The sequence below is a fragment of the Tupaia chinensis genome, unplaced genomic scaffold, assembly GCF_000334495.1.
Source record: "Tupaia chinensis unplaced genomic scaffold, TupChi_1.0 Scaffold000121_1, whole genome shotgun sequence".
In the NCBI taxonomy this organism is placed as follows: Eukaryota; Metazoa; Chordata; class Mammalia; order Scandentia; family Tupaiidae; genus Tupaia; species Tupaia belangeri.
The window spans coordinates 922,061-941,493 of NW_006159588.1; the positions used below are offsets into that span (position 1 = coordinate 922,061).

Here is a 19,433-nt window from a genome sequence, read left to right on the forward strand (position 1 = left end):
CTACAGTCGAATATGTGGGAGTCCAGCCACATAGCCATTACGCCACCTGCTGGTCCTAGTCCCTTCTGCTATATCTTGACCCTGTCAATGTCAATATGGTTGTGATACTTTCTAAGGTAGTTGAACTGGACAAAACTGGATGAAAGGCATACAACATCTCTCTGTACTCTTTCTTATAATTGAATATCAATCTATACTTACCCTCAAATGAAGACTTTTTCTTAAAGGTTTTACCAAAAGGCACATGCTTGCCAAAGAGAGACAGAGGGAGACAAAGTGAAAAATCACCCCTCAGAGGATGGCCACATCACAATTCCTTCCCCTCAATTCTCTTCTCAGGACTTTGGGCATGCACACAAACCTAGACACCATGAATTTCAATCCACCAGGTCCAGAACTCAAACCACAGTCAGCAACATAGGAGTTCAACACCTTAACCACCACCTGATGGTCCCAGAATTTAACTTGTTAAAAATATAAAATGATAAAGAGTTAAACTTCAAAATGTGGCCCAAAACTCTTTACTCTGAATTATCACCATGGAAGACAGAGTTCACAGAATGCTTGCCTTCCATTCATGAAAAGAATACAAGTCAAACATATAAATATAGAATTTTATTAACTTCTACCCTAAAATAGATTTTTAGTGCACAGAATAAGAGCATTTTTTTTTTCAGAAAGTGCTCTCGTCATACAATAAATACAGTGAAAATGAGTATTACCACTTACACTGGGGGCTGTGAGGCCATTTATCTCTCGACTGGAAACCACAGGGATTTCCCCAGGTTCAAGTCTGCTCCCATGGCTCTCCACATCACTCTCTTCTCCCTCTGTTAACACACCATTACTCTCCACCACTGAGGAACACGATTCGGGTGACTTTGGCCATGAAAGATTGGGTGGATCCGAGTCCTCAGCCTTCACATTGTCAGAAGATAATGGTACAGAATGGTCCAATTCTTTGGGTTTTGAAGGTGCAATAATGGCACAGGCTTTGTCACCTTCACTCTTTATTTTCTCCATCATAGGTATACTTAAGCTGCTATTTTCTGAAAAGTTAAAAAAAAGAATTAATAAATCTTGCAGTGATGTATTACTGAGAACAACTGCTAAGCTATTTCCGATCGATATTATCATCCAATTTGATTCTAAACTTCCACAAATATGAGCATAAATGGTCACCAAAACACAATGCTTTCTTAGGTGTTGATGTAATATTTAGAATTTAGCAAAAAAAAAATCATCTAATAGGCAAAACAAGAGATTAAAAAGAGATTCTACTACAGACCAATATCAACAGGCAGGTGTTGAGGTAAGATCTAGAATTTAGCAAAAAAAATCATCTAATAGGCAAAACAAGAGATTAAAAAGAGATTCTACTACAGACCAATATCAACAGGCATGGTGATTATTAAAATTATCCAAAGCAACAGCAATTTAAGATTTATCTAAAAATAGGAATTATATCCCAGGATATAATGCTAACAGCTGCTACTAATGAAGCATTGCAGTTCAAAAAAAATATGTTAATGACACATCTAAGGCAATATAGAGTCAATAAAAATTATTTCCTACACTGATCCTGCATTATACACTGACAGCATATAACAGGATAAACATCTTGTAAAGAGCTTCACTTCTGGAGACCAGCAGTTAGAGTACTGGCTATGTTGTTGGACTCCCACATAGTCGACCACGGTTCGCGTCCCGGACCCGGTGGCTTAAACTTACGCCAGGCGCATGTGAGTGCATGCCCAAGATCCCGAGAGGAGAATGGAGGAGAAGGGATTGGGGTGTGGCCATCCCCCCTGGGGGGTGATTTCTCGCTTTCTACCTCTCTGTCTCTCTCTGTCTGTCTGGCAAGCGCAAGAGCCCTATAGCAAAAACCTCTTTAAAAAAAAAAAAAAAAAGCTTCACTTCTGCTGCCATATTTACTTACCTTTTATACACACACACACACCCCACCACCACCACCACCACCAGCACCACCACCACCACGCAAGCATCATTTCTACCTATCACATACAGGCTCTCATGCTGAACTCAGCCATGTCTTTCAGTTAAGGGTTCTCCCCAGTCTCAAAACCTGAAAATCAAAATGCAAACGACCATCTAGCAAGAGAACCAACACAACTGAGCACCCTTACCCTAAACCATCCAGTAATTCATAACAAGTTTAATGTCATTCAACAATGGTAGAAACCATAATAAGGAAGTATTAAAATAAAAGAATACAGATTCTGTCACTTTTCTCTGTGTTTTTTGCAACTCCCTTCCCTGCCTTTTCATCCTTACTATCCGCTCTCCATTCATCACACTTCCACTCAGATATCACCCAGGCCAGAAAACCTCCTCTCTCCAGCTCCTTTAAGTGTGAGGTGCTACCTTGATAGGCCAGCAATACTCATTCCCTCATTCTGTCTCTCTGATGCTATTTTCCACACTGATTGGTAGTTACATGTTTATTTGTCTAGTTCTCCACTAAATCATGAATTCATTGAAAAAAAACATTAAACTCTATTCTTATGGACAAAGGTAATTAGGCTGGAGAAGAACAAAGGTAATTAGGCTGGAGAAACAGCTGAGGATCAGTTTATCAAGAAACATGTAAGGATTTCTTTTTTTTCTTTTTACTCTAGGTGAAATAATAGTGAGGAGAAGGTAGGGGGAGAAGACCTAACTTGCTTTTTTTAAGGATCCCTAAGACTGTCATTTGGAGAACTGACTAACAAGAGTACCAGAGCAGACAATGGCAAAACAGGAAGACGTTTCCATAATATTACAGGCCAACAATACTGTGCATTAAGTCAGGAGGAAACAGGAGAGGTAGTTAGACTCAGGGAAGTTCAAGGTGTGAAAGGAGGGCAGGAATTACCAGCTAGCTCAATTATTAAAAAGACAAACATTCAAACAGTTTTTCTTTCTTTCTTTCTTTCTTTCTTTCTTTCTTTCTTTCTTTCTTTCCTTTTCTTTCCTTTTCTTTTTTTTTTTTTAAAGATGTTTGCCATAGGGCATGTGCATGTGTGCTCACTGGAGGAAGACAGAGAGGGAAAGTGAGAAGTCAACCACCACCCCCAACTCCATTGGGAGGGTGGGGGTGGGAGGGCCATGCTACAATTCCTTCTCCTCCATTCTCCTCTCAGATTCTGGACATGCACCCAGCATGTTCTTCAAACATCCAGATCCAGGATTAAAGCTGCGGAGTAGGTCATTTGGGATCCAGTGCCTTAACCACCATGCCACCATCAGGCCCATTCCAACAATTATTCAAGAGACTAATCATTAAAGCAGTTTTAGAGAAACAATCTATGAAATAATCGGTGGAGGAGAGCAAAGTAGCTGAGAGCTCTGACGATGGAGGAGCAATACCATTTCTCTAGCTGTCCTATTATTTTTATTGTTCTTTCTAAAACCTTACACTTTAGTTTCTTCTTAAATTTAAATCAAAAGTTAAGAATCTTCAAAGAATTATCTTTAAGTTGTTTTCTGTGCTGTATATGAATTCCAGAGAAGCTTTCCAAAAAATCTATTGTATATTTTAAAATGAGTTGCACAAAAAAGATATACATATATTTCATTTTAGAATCTTCTATATTACTAAACCAGCTAGAGGTTGCTGCTAGTTCTGGCGTACAGAGGTTTAAGGCATCAGCTCACCAATCACCTGCCATACATATGTGGTACATAATCTGCTAATTTCTCACCTGAAAGCTTTATATTATTTGATAAGTCCTGATCCACTTGTATTCTGCTAGCAGAGGCTGCTTCCTCTGAAGCTACTTCTGTGTTCCCCAATTTTACTGGTTCTTCTTGCTTTCCACTGGTCTTGAGGTCGTCTGTGTCTGGGCCAGGAACATCTGCCCCATCACCTTCTGCTGTCATGTCCTCATCCTCCTCAGACTTAGGCCTTTTAGAGTGAGATCTAGAGCACTGAAAGCTAATGACAAGAGAAGCAGGTCAGAGCAGGAGGTAAGTAATGGATAGGAAAAAACTTATGCACCAAAACTGTCACTTGCTCTAGGAAAAAATGAAAAAAGAAAAGCTGATAGCTTTACTTATTCATTTATTTATTTTTGAGAGGTTTTTGCTATAGGGCATGTGTGCTCACCAGAAAGACAGACAGAAAGCGAGAAATCACCCCTCTGGGGGATGGCAAGGCCACAGCAACAGCATTCACCCATGCATGAGGGTAGAGCTCTCCAGGCCTACTTACCTGTTAGAGTCCAGTGCCCTTAACCACCACACCACCTGCTACACCACGATCCCCAACAGTTAGCTCTTACTATGACCAGGTAATGCTGGGGTTGGTTTAGAGGTTTATGCTATAGGGCGCATGCTCTCACCAGAAAGACAGAGAGAGACAGAAAGCGAGAAGTCACCACCCCAGGGGAGATAGCAGCCGCAATCCCTTCTCCTCCATTCTCCTCTCAGGATCTTTGACATGCACGCATACGCGCTCAATGTCAGTTTAAGCCACTGGGTATCCGGGACTCGAACCACGGTCGACTACTTGGGAGTCCAGCAACATAGCCATTACACCAACTGCTGACCCCTGAAATTTATATCTTAACAGTTTTCTTATCAATTTACTAAAAATTGAAACAATTATAAATATTTTTTAAAGATTTATTTTATTTAACTTTATTTATTTATTTCAATTTGATCAGAGAGGGACAGAGTGTGTGTGTGAGAGAGAGGGGAGTGAGAAAGTAAGCCACCAGGTCCAGGACTTGAACTGTGGTCGGCCATATGGGAGTCCAGTGCTCTTAACCACCACACCACCAACTGGCCCCACAATTATAAATATTTTATTAAACAGTTTAGAGTCATTGTTAAAATTCTATCAAAACATTTCTATGTCTGAAACTAAAAATAAAGTTAGAAATGATGACATAGGGGAAAAGGAAACAAGAAATAGTAAGTTGGCAATCATGAAAGGAAGAGAAAAATCCGAAGATCCTATAAATTGGCTGTTAAAATCTGGGTAAATTATCTTCACTTCCAAGTGAACTAGTGACAACTGCTCTCTAAATTTTGTATAAGCAATTTGGCAACTAAATGCCAAAACATCAATGACTGGGACCAGCAAATGACATAGCTATTACACTACTGGACTTCCACAAGGCCAACCATGGTTTGAATCTTATACCCAGTGGCTTGAAAAATCACACTGGGTACAGGTACATGACTGCCCAGGAACCCAGTAGGAGAATGGAAGAGAAGACCATCCCATGGGTGGTGATTTCTCTCTCTTTCTTTGTCTTCCTCTCTTCCTCTCCCTTCTTCCCTCCCTCCCTTCTTCCCTCCCTCCTCTCTCTCTCTCTCTCTCCTTCTCTCCTTCTCTCCCTCTCTCCCTCTCTCCCTCTCTCCAGCAAGTATACAGGCTCTAGCATAAGCCTCTTAAAAAAATTTAAAAAAATCAATGCCTACAGGAGTTAAGATAGGAGAAAGGTTAACTGTATTTAGTGTCTTACATTAGCTTATTATTTTCAGAGTGGACATTATTTTTATTTTCTTGTTATTTTTGTATTTTCCAGGAAGTAACCAGATAGCTATGTCATACGTTTTTGTCAATGACACAACATTTCTAACAATTAGAAATAATTACAAATCAAATCAAAAGACACGCAAGACACATAACCAATATGTGATATGCACACACAGGAAAATATCACAAGACTAAGCACTGTAACTAGCAGGGGGCTGGGGGTCAGAGATAAGAGATAAAGGAGCAGTGGGGTAACTTCTGAATTAGCTGTGGCTGGTGCTAAAGGCAATGAGGATCATCATGACCACCATTTCTTTTATTGAGAACCACACAGGGGCCACTGTGGAGAATCTCGGGATTATGAGCAGCATACTACATGTAAAATAAGAAGGTTGACATCTCAAAGAAATTGACATGGGTCATCCTAGTCATTAGATGTTTTCAGAGACGGAATTACTGAAGGGAGAGCAGCAACCTCTATGACCAAGTCACAGGCTGTTCCCTTATCACTGGGATTTCTAAGCAAGGCCTATTATTTCACTCTATTGACAGGCATTACCTAATCCTTCAGTGGCATAAGTATATGCTCTTTGTCGGCATAATAGTCCCATGGTTAGAGTGTCGTGCTCTTTTTTTTTTTTTTAAAGGAGAGGTTTTTAATATAGTGTGTGTGTGCTTGCCAGAAAGACAGAGAAAGACAAAACCTCTCGGGATCTTGGGTACACATACACACCCAGGGTGATTTTAAGCCACCCAATCCAGGACTCGAACCACCGTCGACTACATGGGAGTCCAGCAACGTACCAATTAGGCCATCTGCTATGTCATGCTTTCTATCAATTGGAGGTCAGTTCTCAAGATGTTCTGTTATGTATTCTGAAACCAACATGGAATACTGCTTTCTTGTAAACCTAATTGTTTTGGAAATGTGAATTAACACATTAATCAAAGGCCTTATATCTCAAAATTAGTATTGCTCAAATGTTTCTGATGTAACGTGTGTATTTAGGTCAGTGACATACTACACATATCCTCACGCAAGTCAGGAATTAAGACTTACACTATCACATAGGAACCCCTATAATACTTTTTATTCTATTCTACATCCTAATTTTAAAATAGAGCTCCTAGACTACTGAACTGATTTGAATACTAATACTTTGAAAATCAGCACTGTAAATTATAGAGTGAATATGAATTGCCAAATTTTAGGTCTGCTACTAACTAGTTCTACGCCCCAGGTACATTCCTTATAAAATGTGCCAGTTAGAGTACATATTCCTAAGATTCGTCTGCTCGCTACCATTCTAAAATTGCAGCAAATAAAAATGTTGGGGAAAAAATGGAAAGAGAAAATTAGAAAATAAGCATCAGAGGTGTAGCCAAAGACTGGAAATTACAGTATTAATTAATAGTAAAAAAGTGGAAATTTATATATTAAATAAATATAGCAGATATCATACATTCTATTGCAGCAAGTAATTTAGTTTCATTTTTTAAAAGGTCACTAACATAACTAGTCATCATATTGTTAATAAAGCATGGTCCCAATTTTGGAAAGGTATGTAATATTTTATAATTTGTACTAAAGAATATAGGCAAAATGTTAACACTGGGTGTATCTGGATAGTGAGGTAATGAGTGACTTGGAATTCCTGCATTATTTTTTAGTTAATTTGGCATAATTTTTACCAATGTCCAAATATTACCATTAAAATCAGAAAGAAAACCAATGAGTAATGTTGAAGAGGAAAAATTAATATAAAATTGAGAAATATAAGTCAAAAAGATAATCTGAGGACCTGAGCAATACAACATAGACTCCATCGAAAGAGTTTAAAAATAAAGAGGCTGCCCAATGCAAACCTAAAAGCTATTGAAATAGAATTGGTCACAAACAAACAAAAAACAACAAAAAACAAGTATAGAAAATGTATTAAATCTAGATGATAAAAGTAGTACATCATGTATTTGACAAAGATTAAACTACTAAAGAAAATTGGCAGCAAAATGAAAAGATTCTAGTTGGTAAGCAAGTTATTGAAATTCATTAAAATAAGAATAATGGAAAGGACTAATATTATGACTAAAATACATTAATAAGTAGTCTAAGAAATTCTAATATTGTTTTATTTGTCATGTACAGCAATTTCATGAATATTCTCAAACACAATATATGCGCCACCAACTACATTTTATTTTTTAAAATTTTGAAAAATTAAGAATGCCTTACCTCAGATTTTCAGTAAAATGCCAAGTAAACTTAATGTAACTAAACAGGAAAAGGCAAACAAATAGACCTAGAGAATATAAAAGCCATTAAAATTAAGTAAATAGGATAGCACAATGGGGGTGAAAAGAGGTCATTACCTCTTGGGTGCTTTTCTGACTTTCCTCCTCCTCTGCAACCATGCTTTTACTTCAGGGGTGGATTCCGGAGTAGGCTTTGTGTGATCAATGGTGTATATATCCTTGCCTTGTTTCCAAAGTTGGTATCTGTCTGGCTGAAATTTTCTCACAAAGATATCCATTGAAATTTTCACCATGTCGTTTCTGCAAGTGCACTGGAAAGCAATGGGGTTGGAGTGTGTTAAACATTTTGCTAGGTATGTAACGTCACCCACACTAGTCCAATGCACCAAAGTGAGTATTTAGTCACCACAAAACTGAGGATGTTTTATATTTTTAAACAATCAGTGGTAAGCTCAATTTCTTCTGAAAAGAGTTGAGAACCTATATGTTCAAATTATAAGGGGAAAGTTGGATATAAAAATGTTTTGTAGACTTCACAGAAGAAAATGTAGCCCCCCCAATAAAAATAAAAACCTAAAAAGAAAAAGTATATGTTCAAAAGCATACCTACAACAGAATGATAACTCTCCCCTTAGCAAGGATGTTTCAATGAGCTGAACACAGAAAGATCTACAAAACTGAAAACCTGGGTCATAAACAAATATAAGAAACCAACGGATATGTGATCCAAATCACTTAACCAATGAGGTAACATACATCTTCTCTAAGATATATTTCAATCGTATTTATGATTATTAACAAACAAGTTCTGACAAAGTAACTGAATGTTAAGAGCAAATGACCAGTTGCTTCTACATCGCATGCAGTGCCACCACCAGGACAAACATAACCACTAGTAAGGCACAGAATGAAAATGAAAAGGTCAAAGAAAATATTATTTTGAATCCATTATAATCTTGATTTTCATAAACACACAGGTCACAGGTGTATAAAACAAGTTATCTATAAAGATTTCATGTGGGGTTAATTCACTGTAAGACAACATCCTCTCCATTGTAACAGATATTATTCAAATGGTGGTATAAAATTAGTCTCGAAGTTGTTTTTTTCTTTTGTTTTGTTTTTTTTTTACATTTCCTATAGGGTGCATGCATTCACTAGAGAGAGTGAGAAAAAGAAAGTGAGAAAGAACTCTTCAGAGGGATGGTCACACTGAAATCCCTTTCCCCCCAATATGTTTCAGGATTTGGGGCACACATGGACACATCTGACATGTTTTTCAAGCCACTTAGTCTTGGACTCAAACTGAACAGCCAGCCCTATGGAATCTAACTGCCCCAACCACTTTGAAACCTGCCAGCCCTAGTCTCAAAAATTTAACTGATATAACTTCACAATCCCTAACATACATATGGATAAAATATTGATTGAAAAACAGCCTTTACACAGGAAGACTATGAATATCTTGGTGATATAAATACTACTTTCATGTAAATTAATTTCATCTGAATTATCTCCAGCACCAAACGTTCCTCCATAAATTTCTAACCTTTTTTTTTAATTACCAGAACATGTATACGGCCACCATAGAGAGAAACGTAGCGAGAGAGAGAGCACTCTCTAACAAGAAATGGTCACAACCCACTCAACACCCCATTGTATCCTCTAGCTCATCTAGAAAAAAAAATAAAAATAAACAAAGAAATACAATATCATAGATGAAATGGACTTGACAGACATCTATGGAGTATTTCACCCAACTACCACAAAATACACATTCCCCCCCCCCATGGAACATTTTTGAAGAAAGACCATGTGATAGGGCACAAAACAAACCTTTACAAATTCTAAAGTACGGAATCTATACCTAGCATCTTTTCTGACCATGATGGAATCAAACTTGAAATAAACTACAAAATGAGCCATTGTAAATTCACAAACACATGGAACTCCTAAATGACTTTATGAGTACAGAAGAAATTAAGACTGAAACCAAAATGTTCATAGAAACCAATGTAATGAACAAACAAGTGTTTATAACCTGTGGGACACAGCAAAAGTAGTCATAAGAGAAAAGTTCACAGCAATTAGTGCCCACAAGAAAAGCAGAAAGGTAGCAAATAAACAACCTAATGACACAACTCAGGGAATGGGGAAAAAACAACAACAAAAGAAAGAACAACAAAAAAAATTTCCAGGAGAAAATAAATAATAAAGATTAGAGCAGAAATAAATGAAATAAAGAATAAAAGAACTATACCAAAAATAAATGAAACTAAAAACTGGTTACCTGAGAAGATAAACAAAACTTACATACCACTAGCTAGATTAAACAAGAACAACAGTGATAGGAACTAGACAGATCAAAGCACCAAGAATACAGGCATTATTACAACAGATATAACAGAAAAATAAAATATCATCAGAGAATACGATGAGCAATTACATGCCAACAAACAAAAAAATCTAGATGAGATGGACAAATGTCTGGACATGTATAACTTATCAAGACCAAACAAAGGAAGAACTAGAAAGTCTCAACAGACCCATAACAAGCAATGAGACTGAATCAGTAATAGTCTCTCAACAAAGAAGATCCCAGATCCCAATGGCTTTACTTCTGAATTCTACTGTTAAAGAAGAATTAACACCAATTCTCTTCAAACTATTTTTAAAGATTCAAAAGGAAGGAACGTTACAAATTAATTCTATGAACCATCCATCATCTTAATTCCAAAACCAGAAAAGGACATGACAAAGAAAGAAAACATCAGGTTTATATCCCTGATGAATATGGATGCAAAAATTCTCAACAAGATACTAGCAAATTGTATTCAGCAAGATATTAAAAAGATTATACACCATGACCAACTAGGCTTTATTCCAGTGATGCAAAGATGGTTCAACATAAGCAAAACAACTGATGTAATACATCACATTAACAAAAGGAAAGATGATAAACATATGATTACATCAATCAATGCAGAAAAAGCATTCCATGAAATACAGCATCCCTTCATGAACAAGATTCTCAGCAAAACTGGCATAGAAGAAACATTCCTCAACATAAGAAAAGCAATCTATAACAAACCCATCGCTAACATTATACTGAATGGAGAAAAACTAAAAGCTTTTTCACTCAAAAGTGAAAAAAAGACAAGGCTGCCCACTTTCTCAACTCCTTTTTAACATAGTACTGGAAGTTCTAGCCAATGCAATTAGACAAGAGAGTCAAGTAAAAGGCACTGAAACAGGAAAAGAACTATAGTTATACATTAAAAAAAAAATCCAAAAGAATCCACAAAAATACTGTTGGAAGTGATAAATGAATATACTAAAGTGGCAGAATACAAAATCGACATACAAAAATCTATAGCATTTTATATACAAACAATGAACAAACTTAAAACAGAACTGAAGAAAGAATTCTCATTTATAATAGCCATAAAACTAATCAGATATCTAGGAATAGACTTTACCAAAAAAATATCAAAGATCTCTACAAGAAAAACTATGAGGCACCAAATTAATAATTATACAAAGAAGTGAAAAACTATACTGTTCCTGGATTAGAATAGTTAATATAACCAAGAAGTCAATGCTGCCCAAATTAATCTAAAAAAATTCAAAGAAATTCCAATCAACCTACCAGAAATGTTCCTCATAGAAACAGAAAAAAAACAATCATAAAAATGTGTCTGGAATCATAGAAAACATTGTATCACTAAAGCAATGTTGTGCAAGGGGAATTAAGTAGGAGGCATCTCATTTGCTGACTTCAAAAAAATCTACAAAGCTGTAATAATTAAAACAGCATGGTATTGGAACAAAAACAGAGAAGTAGACCAATGGAACAGAATTGAGAAATCACAAGTAAACTGCACAACATACAGCCAACTGATCTTTGACAGAGGGAACAAGACAATCCAGTGGGAAAGAGAAAATCTCTTCAGCAAATGGTGCTGGGAGAAAAGGATATCCACCTGCAGAAGAATGAAATTGCATCTTTATCTCTCATTGCTAATAAAAATCAACTCAAAATGGATTAGAGGATCTAAACATAAAACCTCAAACTATAAAAATACCTGTGAAAATCAAAGGGAAAACCTTCGGAGATCTTGGGGTAGGCAAAGATTTCTTAAAGAAGACTCCCAAAGCATAGACAATAGCTCCAAAAATAGAAAAATGGGACTACATTAAATGGCTGAGAAGCTTCTGCCCAGCAAAATTACCCAGTAAATAGAGTGAGAAGACAACCCTCAGAGTGGGAGAATATATTTGCAAACTATACCTCTATTAAAGGACTGACAGAATACATGGGAACTCAATCAAATTAAAAGGAAAATAGGCTGAACAGAGGACTCTCTGTTCATAAGAAAAGCCAAAAAGTATATGAAGACATGCCTGACATCTCTAATCATACAGGAAACACAAATCAAATCCACAATAAGATACCACTTAACCCCAGTCAGAATGGCTAAAATTTAAAAAACAAACAAAAAGATAAGTCTGTGATGAAAAGGAGATGCTGCTACACTGTGGGTGGGAATGCAAATTAGTATAGCCACTGTGGAAAATGATATGGACATTCTTCAGAAACCTACGAATACAATTACCATACAACGCAGTAATTCCACTCTTAGGTATTTGCTCAAAGGATAAAAACCCCTCAAAAGGAAAAACACTTGCACATCCATGTTTATTGCAGCATTATTTACAACTGCTACAACAAGGAATCAAACCCAAATTTCCAAAAATAGACGAGTAAATCAAAAAAATGTAGCATAGGTACTCTATGGAATACTGCTCAGCCCTGAAAAATAATAACACTCTGACATTTGATACAAAATAGATGACTATGGAAGATGTAATGTTAAGTGAAGCAAGTCAGAGTATGAAAGACAGATTTTGTATATCCCCATTCAATATGTACCAAAGTGTGTGCTATGTAGCAGAAACTAAAAGGTATAGTAGCAGGGAGGGCAACTGTAGATACTAGACAGAGTAAGGATAGGAGTAATACAACGGTGGGTAATAGAGGGAGGGAAAAAAAAAGAGTGGAATGGGGGAAAAATGCATTTAATTGACACAAAAATGAAAAGTTACTTGATAATAATGTATATGGTAATGTCTTTTTCTTGACAGATATGCACCATATGCATGCTGGAAAACTAATGTACTCTGCAAAGCTATATGGTGATTAAATATAAATTTGAAAAAATAAACTAATTTTACAAAAAGAAACAATCCTTTGATTAAAAGAAAAAAATAAATGATTGAACATACTGGTAGTAATTTTTAAAAATTTTTTGCAGAGTCATTAATTTTGCTTCATGGAGAAAGATGAAATATACAACAGTGATGTCTCCCCTTTTAGTGAGCTAATTTAAGTCTAAGCATGATTAAGATTACATCACCCAGAATGACTAAGATTAAAAAAAAAAAAAAAAGGTAAGTGCTGGTAGGGCTCTGGTGAAAGGGGAACTCTCTTACACTGCTGGTGGGAATGCAAATTGGTCCAGTCACAGTGGAGAACAATTTGGAGATTCCTCAAAATTGTACAACTAGAACTACCATATGATCCAGCAATCACACTCCTTGGTATCTACCCAAAGGACAGAAGAATTCTTAATCAGAAAAGTGCTTGCACATCGATGTTAATTGCATCACTATTCACAATTGCTAAGACACAGAACCAACCCAAATGCCCACGAACAGATGAATGGACTGAAAAACTGTGGCACATATACTCTATGGGATACTATTCAGCCATAAAAAAAAACCTGGCTTTTGACAGAAAGTGGAAGAATATGGAAGATTTACTGCTGAGTAAAGCAATCCAGGCTATGAAGGAGAGACACTGTATGTGCCCATTCAATATATACTGAGTGTCCACACTCTATGACTGAAACTGATTGACTAAAGGATATAGAAAGAGAGTAAATGGATGTGAATACCAGATACAGTATGCATGAAAGAGTAGAGTCTGAGGAAGGACATTTAGAAGAAAAATAGAGGCAAAGCATTAATGGGACAAAGAAATATGGTACTATCTGTAGGCGACAATTTTATAGTTTTATCAACTGGACTAGGGAGAAATGTTCACATGTTGAATATTCAAGATGACATGTCTAACAAATGTTCATCTAGAGTCAAGAAGTACACAATGCTATTAAAGAATCTAACAGGAAGAACAATCCTGGACTTATGGAGACTGAAGTTGAACCACTGTCTGGGGTGAAGATACTCAATGTGTTTCATATACACCCTATACACATGGCCTGCAGTTAATCTTACACTACATTTTTGTATTGCAGAGCTTTGCTTGTGAGCCATCACAAGAGGTCAGGTGTGGAATTTATCAATTGCAGCATCAAGTTTCAGATTCGATCATTTTGAATTTCAGATTGGGGACATTCAACCTGTGTCTTATTCAACCTTCGCTCATTTGCACATGTACTCTCTTATTCAATTTTGGAAAGAAATTATTATAATAACCTTTAATTTATGAGAATTATTTTAACATGGGAAAGCGAGTTTTGAAAATATGGATCTAATTTAGGTGAAAAATAATATTAAAACAGCACTTTGATTTCCTGGGTTGCATTTCATATGTAACTCAAGGACAAGTAATAGACATGGAAAATAAACTGTAGAATTACATTTATACTTACTAGGCAGGGGGAACAAAAAAGAAATGAAATTCTAAGATCAATATTAATCAACAAAAGAGTGCCAGGGCTACTTCCTCTGGTCCTCATATCCATCAATGAAGCACAGTCTCCAGGGAGCCTAAAGCCTCCTTGTTTTCCCCAGACTGGTCTGCAGAGCTTACGAAACCATGATTTTACCATGATCCACAATCTTTGAGATCTTTGAGAGTCCCAAAATAGATGCCCGTAGGATATTTCTAAAATTCGGGTATTATTCTCACAGACTTAAAGAGCATAGCTTTAAAATTTCCATAAAGCACAAAAACATGTCTCACACAGTCATATGTATGATATCAGAAATGAATTTTTCATTCTAATGTAAATGAACCACTACTGTGAATTATTTTAGATACTTTGTTATATTTGATCTTCATGTTCCATTCTGTTTTTAAACCACGGAAGTACACACTGTCTGCCTTGTGGAGAAGTGTATTCTTAGTGCAAAGAGAATAAGAGATGCTTAAAGATATTTCTTACATAAATAACTTTTTTTAAAAAAAAGAGGAAACAGAAGCCCAGAGAAAGTACATTAATTTGCTCACCATCACATATTTTGCCAGATTCAAATCTAGAACTCCTATATCTTACCAACTGTATGTGGAAATTCTAAAACCAACCATGTTTGGCACTTTTTAAATGTTTTTAATTTAAATATGGGTCATATTTTTCTATCTCAAACATTTTTATCAGTGACCCAAAGCCAAACTGAAATGGTAACTGAGAACCAATGTTTGGGACTTCGTATTTCTACATTCTATGCACAATATCATGCTATGTTGATGGTTTGTCCAGTCTCACTACAATTTTCCAAAATAAGTTTCCTCTCCTCCTATTTCTAATAGCTTCGGATTAATTTATTCTGAATATGTGCAGACTTCACCATGCCAGGATATGTCTCTCTTCTAAAGTAAGGCAATTACAAAGCAATTTAAGGTATGGGAGTAGAAACTCTATCTTTTTGACCCACGAAGGAACTGCTCAGACCAAAAAAAAAAAAAAAACAAGCAAAGAAAGGGGAATGGATTCAAATAATTTGCTCCAGGGTCTCCAAGAGATTCTGTACAAATTATTTTTAGAGTTTCTGCTTCTCAACACTTACCTGAATGTGTGATAGGAAGGTTGCAGAAGTTCAGAGTTACAGATATTAAACAATCCACTCCCACTGTGCCATGTAAAACACAGCATGAAATTGAACTCTTTAGCATTCAGGGGGAGATGAAGTCATTTTGTTCTGAATTCATGCATTCCATGTCACACTTTATTTGGATGATATATTTAGTCAGCATCAGATTTTAAAAAGGACCCTGCACACTCCTAGACATATACATATTTTATGAATATGAATTTTTTTTCATGGGGCCCTACAAGATCATGTGGGAGGGCACAAAGAAATGATATAAATGTTTACACATAATCTTTTTCCTAATGTTTTTATTAAGATGCTCAAAAATAATTGACTTCCACCTGGGAAAGTCTTTAACATATTTCTTTATAAATAATGAAGTGGATATACCCAGAATGAGCCTTAGGAAGTAAATCATTCATTTAAATCATCGTAATTAGTAGAAAGAAAATTGAGACACAAAAATGCTAAATAACTTGCTATGAGACACAAGCACAGTATCTGAATGGAAAAATCACATGTCACCTGTCCCCTGAAAACTTTCCAGTATTGTTTCTAAAACAGGAAATAACCTAATGAAGCTAACTAGACAACAAATCAATGCTTTGGGGAAGAAGTTAAGTTTATTATAGGCATTGTAATATCAATAGTTGGGTCAAAAATTTAACACTAAATAAGGAAAGGAAAAGAAATACTTTTTTTCTTCTTTTTAATTTGGTGTAGGGTGCACACACTTGCTCACGAGAGACAGAGAGAGAGAGGGAAAGTGAGAAAGTACCCCCAGAGTCATTGCCACAATCTCTTATCCTCCATTCTCAACTCAGAATCTTGGGCAGATATGTTTTTTAAACCACCATGTCCAAGACTTGATCCATGTAGTCAGCCAAGTGGCTCCAGCCACCTTGACCACCATGCCATCTGTTTAGCACGAGAATAAAAAAAATGGTAAATAATGATAGTCACTTTTCCAGCCACACTTCTTTAGAAATATCCTCAGCAATATTCTAGTACATAATTCAACATGACAGATTCACTTAATCAGTCTTAATCCCTACCTGTCCACTTAAGTACAAGGATATGCCTGGCATGGCAATATATATTCCTGTTATCAGTTTCTTAAAATGATTTAAAGTAGAGCCAACATGAATCAAATGGGAGAAAAAATGAAAGATAGAAAAACATACAATGGATTTTAAGTATTCCTCCAATTTCTCACAAGTCAAATTTACAAGGCCATAATAAGGAAGACTATGGAGAAGCATTTCAGGAAAGAAATTTTTTATTAGACTAAGAAATCAAATTGAGAAGAGTCAGATTGAAATCAGTGTAAATCCAAAAAGTGTTCAAGAACTATTACCTTGGGCATCAAAATGAAGATACATTAAATCATATTAAAGGTAAAATCAGGAGGTCAGCCAGTGGTGTGGTGGTTATAGCTGCGAGATCCCACATGAATGAATGAGTGGTTAGAGTTCCAGAACTGGCAGCTTGAGAAATACATCAGACACCTATCAGTGCATGCCCAAAATCCTAACAGAACAGAGGAGAAAGAATTGTGGTGTGGCCATCCCATCTGGGAGGTGGGTACAAGAGAGCTGAAAATGGCTGGAGGGCTCTTTTTGGGAGAAAATACCACACTTGGCCAGGAAAGACTCTAAAATGGATAAATCCCTTTCTTAAGTAATGTATTGTCTCTCCCTCATTCTAAATTTCTCTACATCTCTCTTAAACAAAAAGTGTTTCATTTTGTATAGCCTTGTTATTTTTCTTAGGACCATCAACCACAATGTGTTTTTGTGTATTTTTAAGTCCAGCCCAAATGCTGTGTTCTGTATGGGCAGGGTTCAGCTGATTCCCCATCATTTACCTGTCATTGGTGCACACTACATATCTTGTAAATATTAGTTCAGTGATGACTGATATACTACAGTACTAACAGTAACAAAAGAAGCATGACCAAACAAAATTTAAGATCTAATGATAATGGGACCAGTAGGTGGCATGGTGATGAAGGAGCTGGACACTCCCACATGCCTGACAACAGTTCAAGCCCTGAACCTGGTGGCTTGCTTTCTCACTTTCTCTCTCTCTGGTCAAATGAAAATATATGAGTGAATAAATAAAATAACTATTTAATAAAAAGATCTAATGACAAAATTCATCATATGTGAAATATCTAATAATTTTTCCCAACTCCATTTATGTAAGTTACTTCTAAAATAGTATTACCTGATCATTGGGTAAAACCTCTGATTAGAAGATCTTAGAAGAGAGAAAAAAAAAGGAAAGAAAAACAAGAAGATGACTTTAAAGTATTGTATTTTGTTAGTAAATATGGGGTTTCTACATCAATTAACTGGAAATATGCCACAAAGATAAAGGAGGCTAGGGCCCCCAGGTGGCATGGTGGATAAGGCAGTGGATTCCCACATGGTGGACAGAGGTTCAAGTCCCAGACCCGACAGCTTGAAAATCCCAACAAATAAATAGATAAATAAATGTTTGCTTGTTTTTTAAAAAGTAGTAGTAGTAGTAAAGGAGCTTTTCTTGACCAGCAAATGACATTCAACTACAAATCACAATTCAAACTAATCTATGTAGAAACTGGTTGATTCAAATAAACTGTAAAATTGTCATTGTTGTTATGAATAATTAATTAGCTCTAGAAAAGATAATTCCTTCACTACCCTGCAGGAAAAGGAACCTGAAAAATCTAGAAAATGATTAGGTAGAATAAGTCTATTTTTACTCCACAATAAAACTCATTAATCAGTCCAAATGTAAAAACAGGTCACATAAGAAATGCAATTTTAATAATCTACCTTTCCTCATATTCACATGCACTTTTAATATATTTAAATCTACACTGGCACAAGTCCAGAAAGCAGTCATAAACAGACGATATTCCATGTTCTGCAGAGAAGTTAAGACCACTTTGTAACAATTCCATCCATCCATAATTGTGGTGCCAAAAAAAAGCTCCACATTTGTACAACTTATACAACAATTCCAGGAAAGATTATTCACCTAATCATGTAATAAGGAAGCACTGCTGTAGTCTCACTTATTGCCTCAGTTGCAGTTGCCTATTACAATCCACCACCAACTGTCATTAAATTTAAACACACACACGTAAGCGTGCTGTCTTCACCACTGAATAAATACAACATGCAGCAGCTATCCATAAAATGCAAAATGCAAAAGCCTTTCCTCTGAGAGACCAAATTAAAAGGAGAAGAGGGTGGAGCACTAGAAATGCGGAGGGGAGTACAGTAGTTTACCATATTACACTTGGTTTCGTTTATATTTCAAGAGCACTTTCTGAGAAGAGGGATTCTGGATGCAGAGACTGGAATAGGGAAGGATGAAAAGTGAGACTTTAATAGCCATAAGCAATTACCACATACTAGGTCTGCTCATCCTTTGTCTTTCACCTTGTCCACAAACAGGAAACAAGTGGAAAATAGCTTCCCACTACTTTAGTTCAGTTTGGGAAGTCAATTTTGCTGCAGAGTGACCACATTTCATCCATATAATCCCTGGTCCAAGACTACAAAGCAAAGCCTTCTTTGCACAGTGCAAAAGTCATGAAGCCTATCACACTGCAGGTTTTTATTTCTCCTCTCCATGAAATGTATATTGACAAGAAAACTAGCAGGGGTCCCAGTTCATCAATCAAATATTAGATTACATCCATTTTCAATTCAAATTTAGTATGTGTGCTATAGCAATGATGTCCACAGTAACAAGCTATGACAGCACTGAATTCACAATTACTGCAGTGCCTAATTATACACAAACAGGTATGGCTACAGGGCCCAAGCTTCATAAATAAGCTAGTGACATGAGGGAAGGC

The 19,433-nt window shown here is 36.3% G+C and overlaps 1 protein-coding gene across 3 annotated transcripts in view; it reads right to left on the reverse strand.

Moving 5' to 3' along the window:
* Positions 1 to 19,433, reverse strand: part of KDM4C (lysine demethylase 4C) — a 452,171-nt gene that overhangs the window by 238,175 nt on the left and 194,563 nt on the right. For all 3 annotated transcript variants that reach the window (XM_014586260.2, XM_027770291.1, XM_006144466.3), the window contains 3 exons: positions 7,859 to 8,052; positions 3,705 to 3,937; positions 730 to 1,049 (listed from right to left, as the gene is read on the reverse strand). In XM_014586260.2, the coding sequence (XP_014441746.1) occupies positions 730 to 1,049; positions 3,705 to 3,937; positions 7,859 to 8,052 (747 nt within the window). The remainder of the gene's footprint in view (positions 1 to 729; positions 1,050 to 3,704; positions 3,938 to 7,858; positions 8,053 to 19,433) is intronic.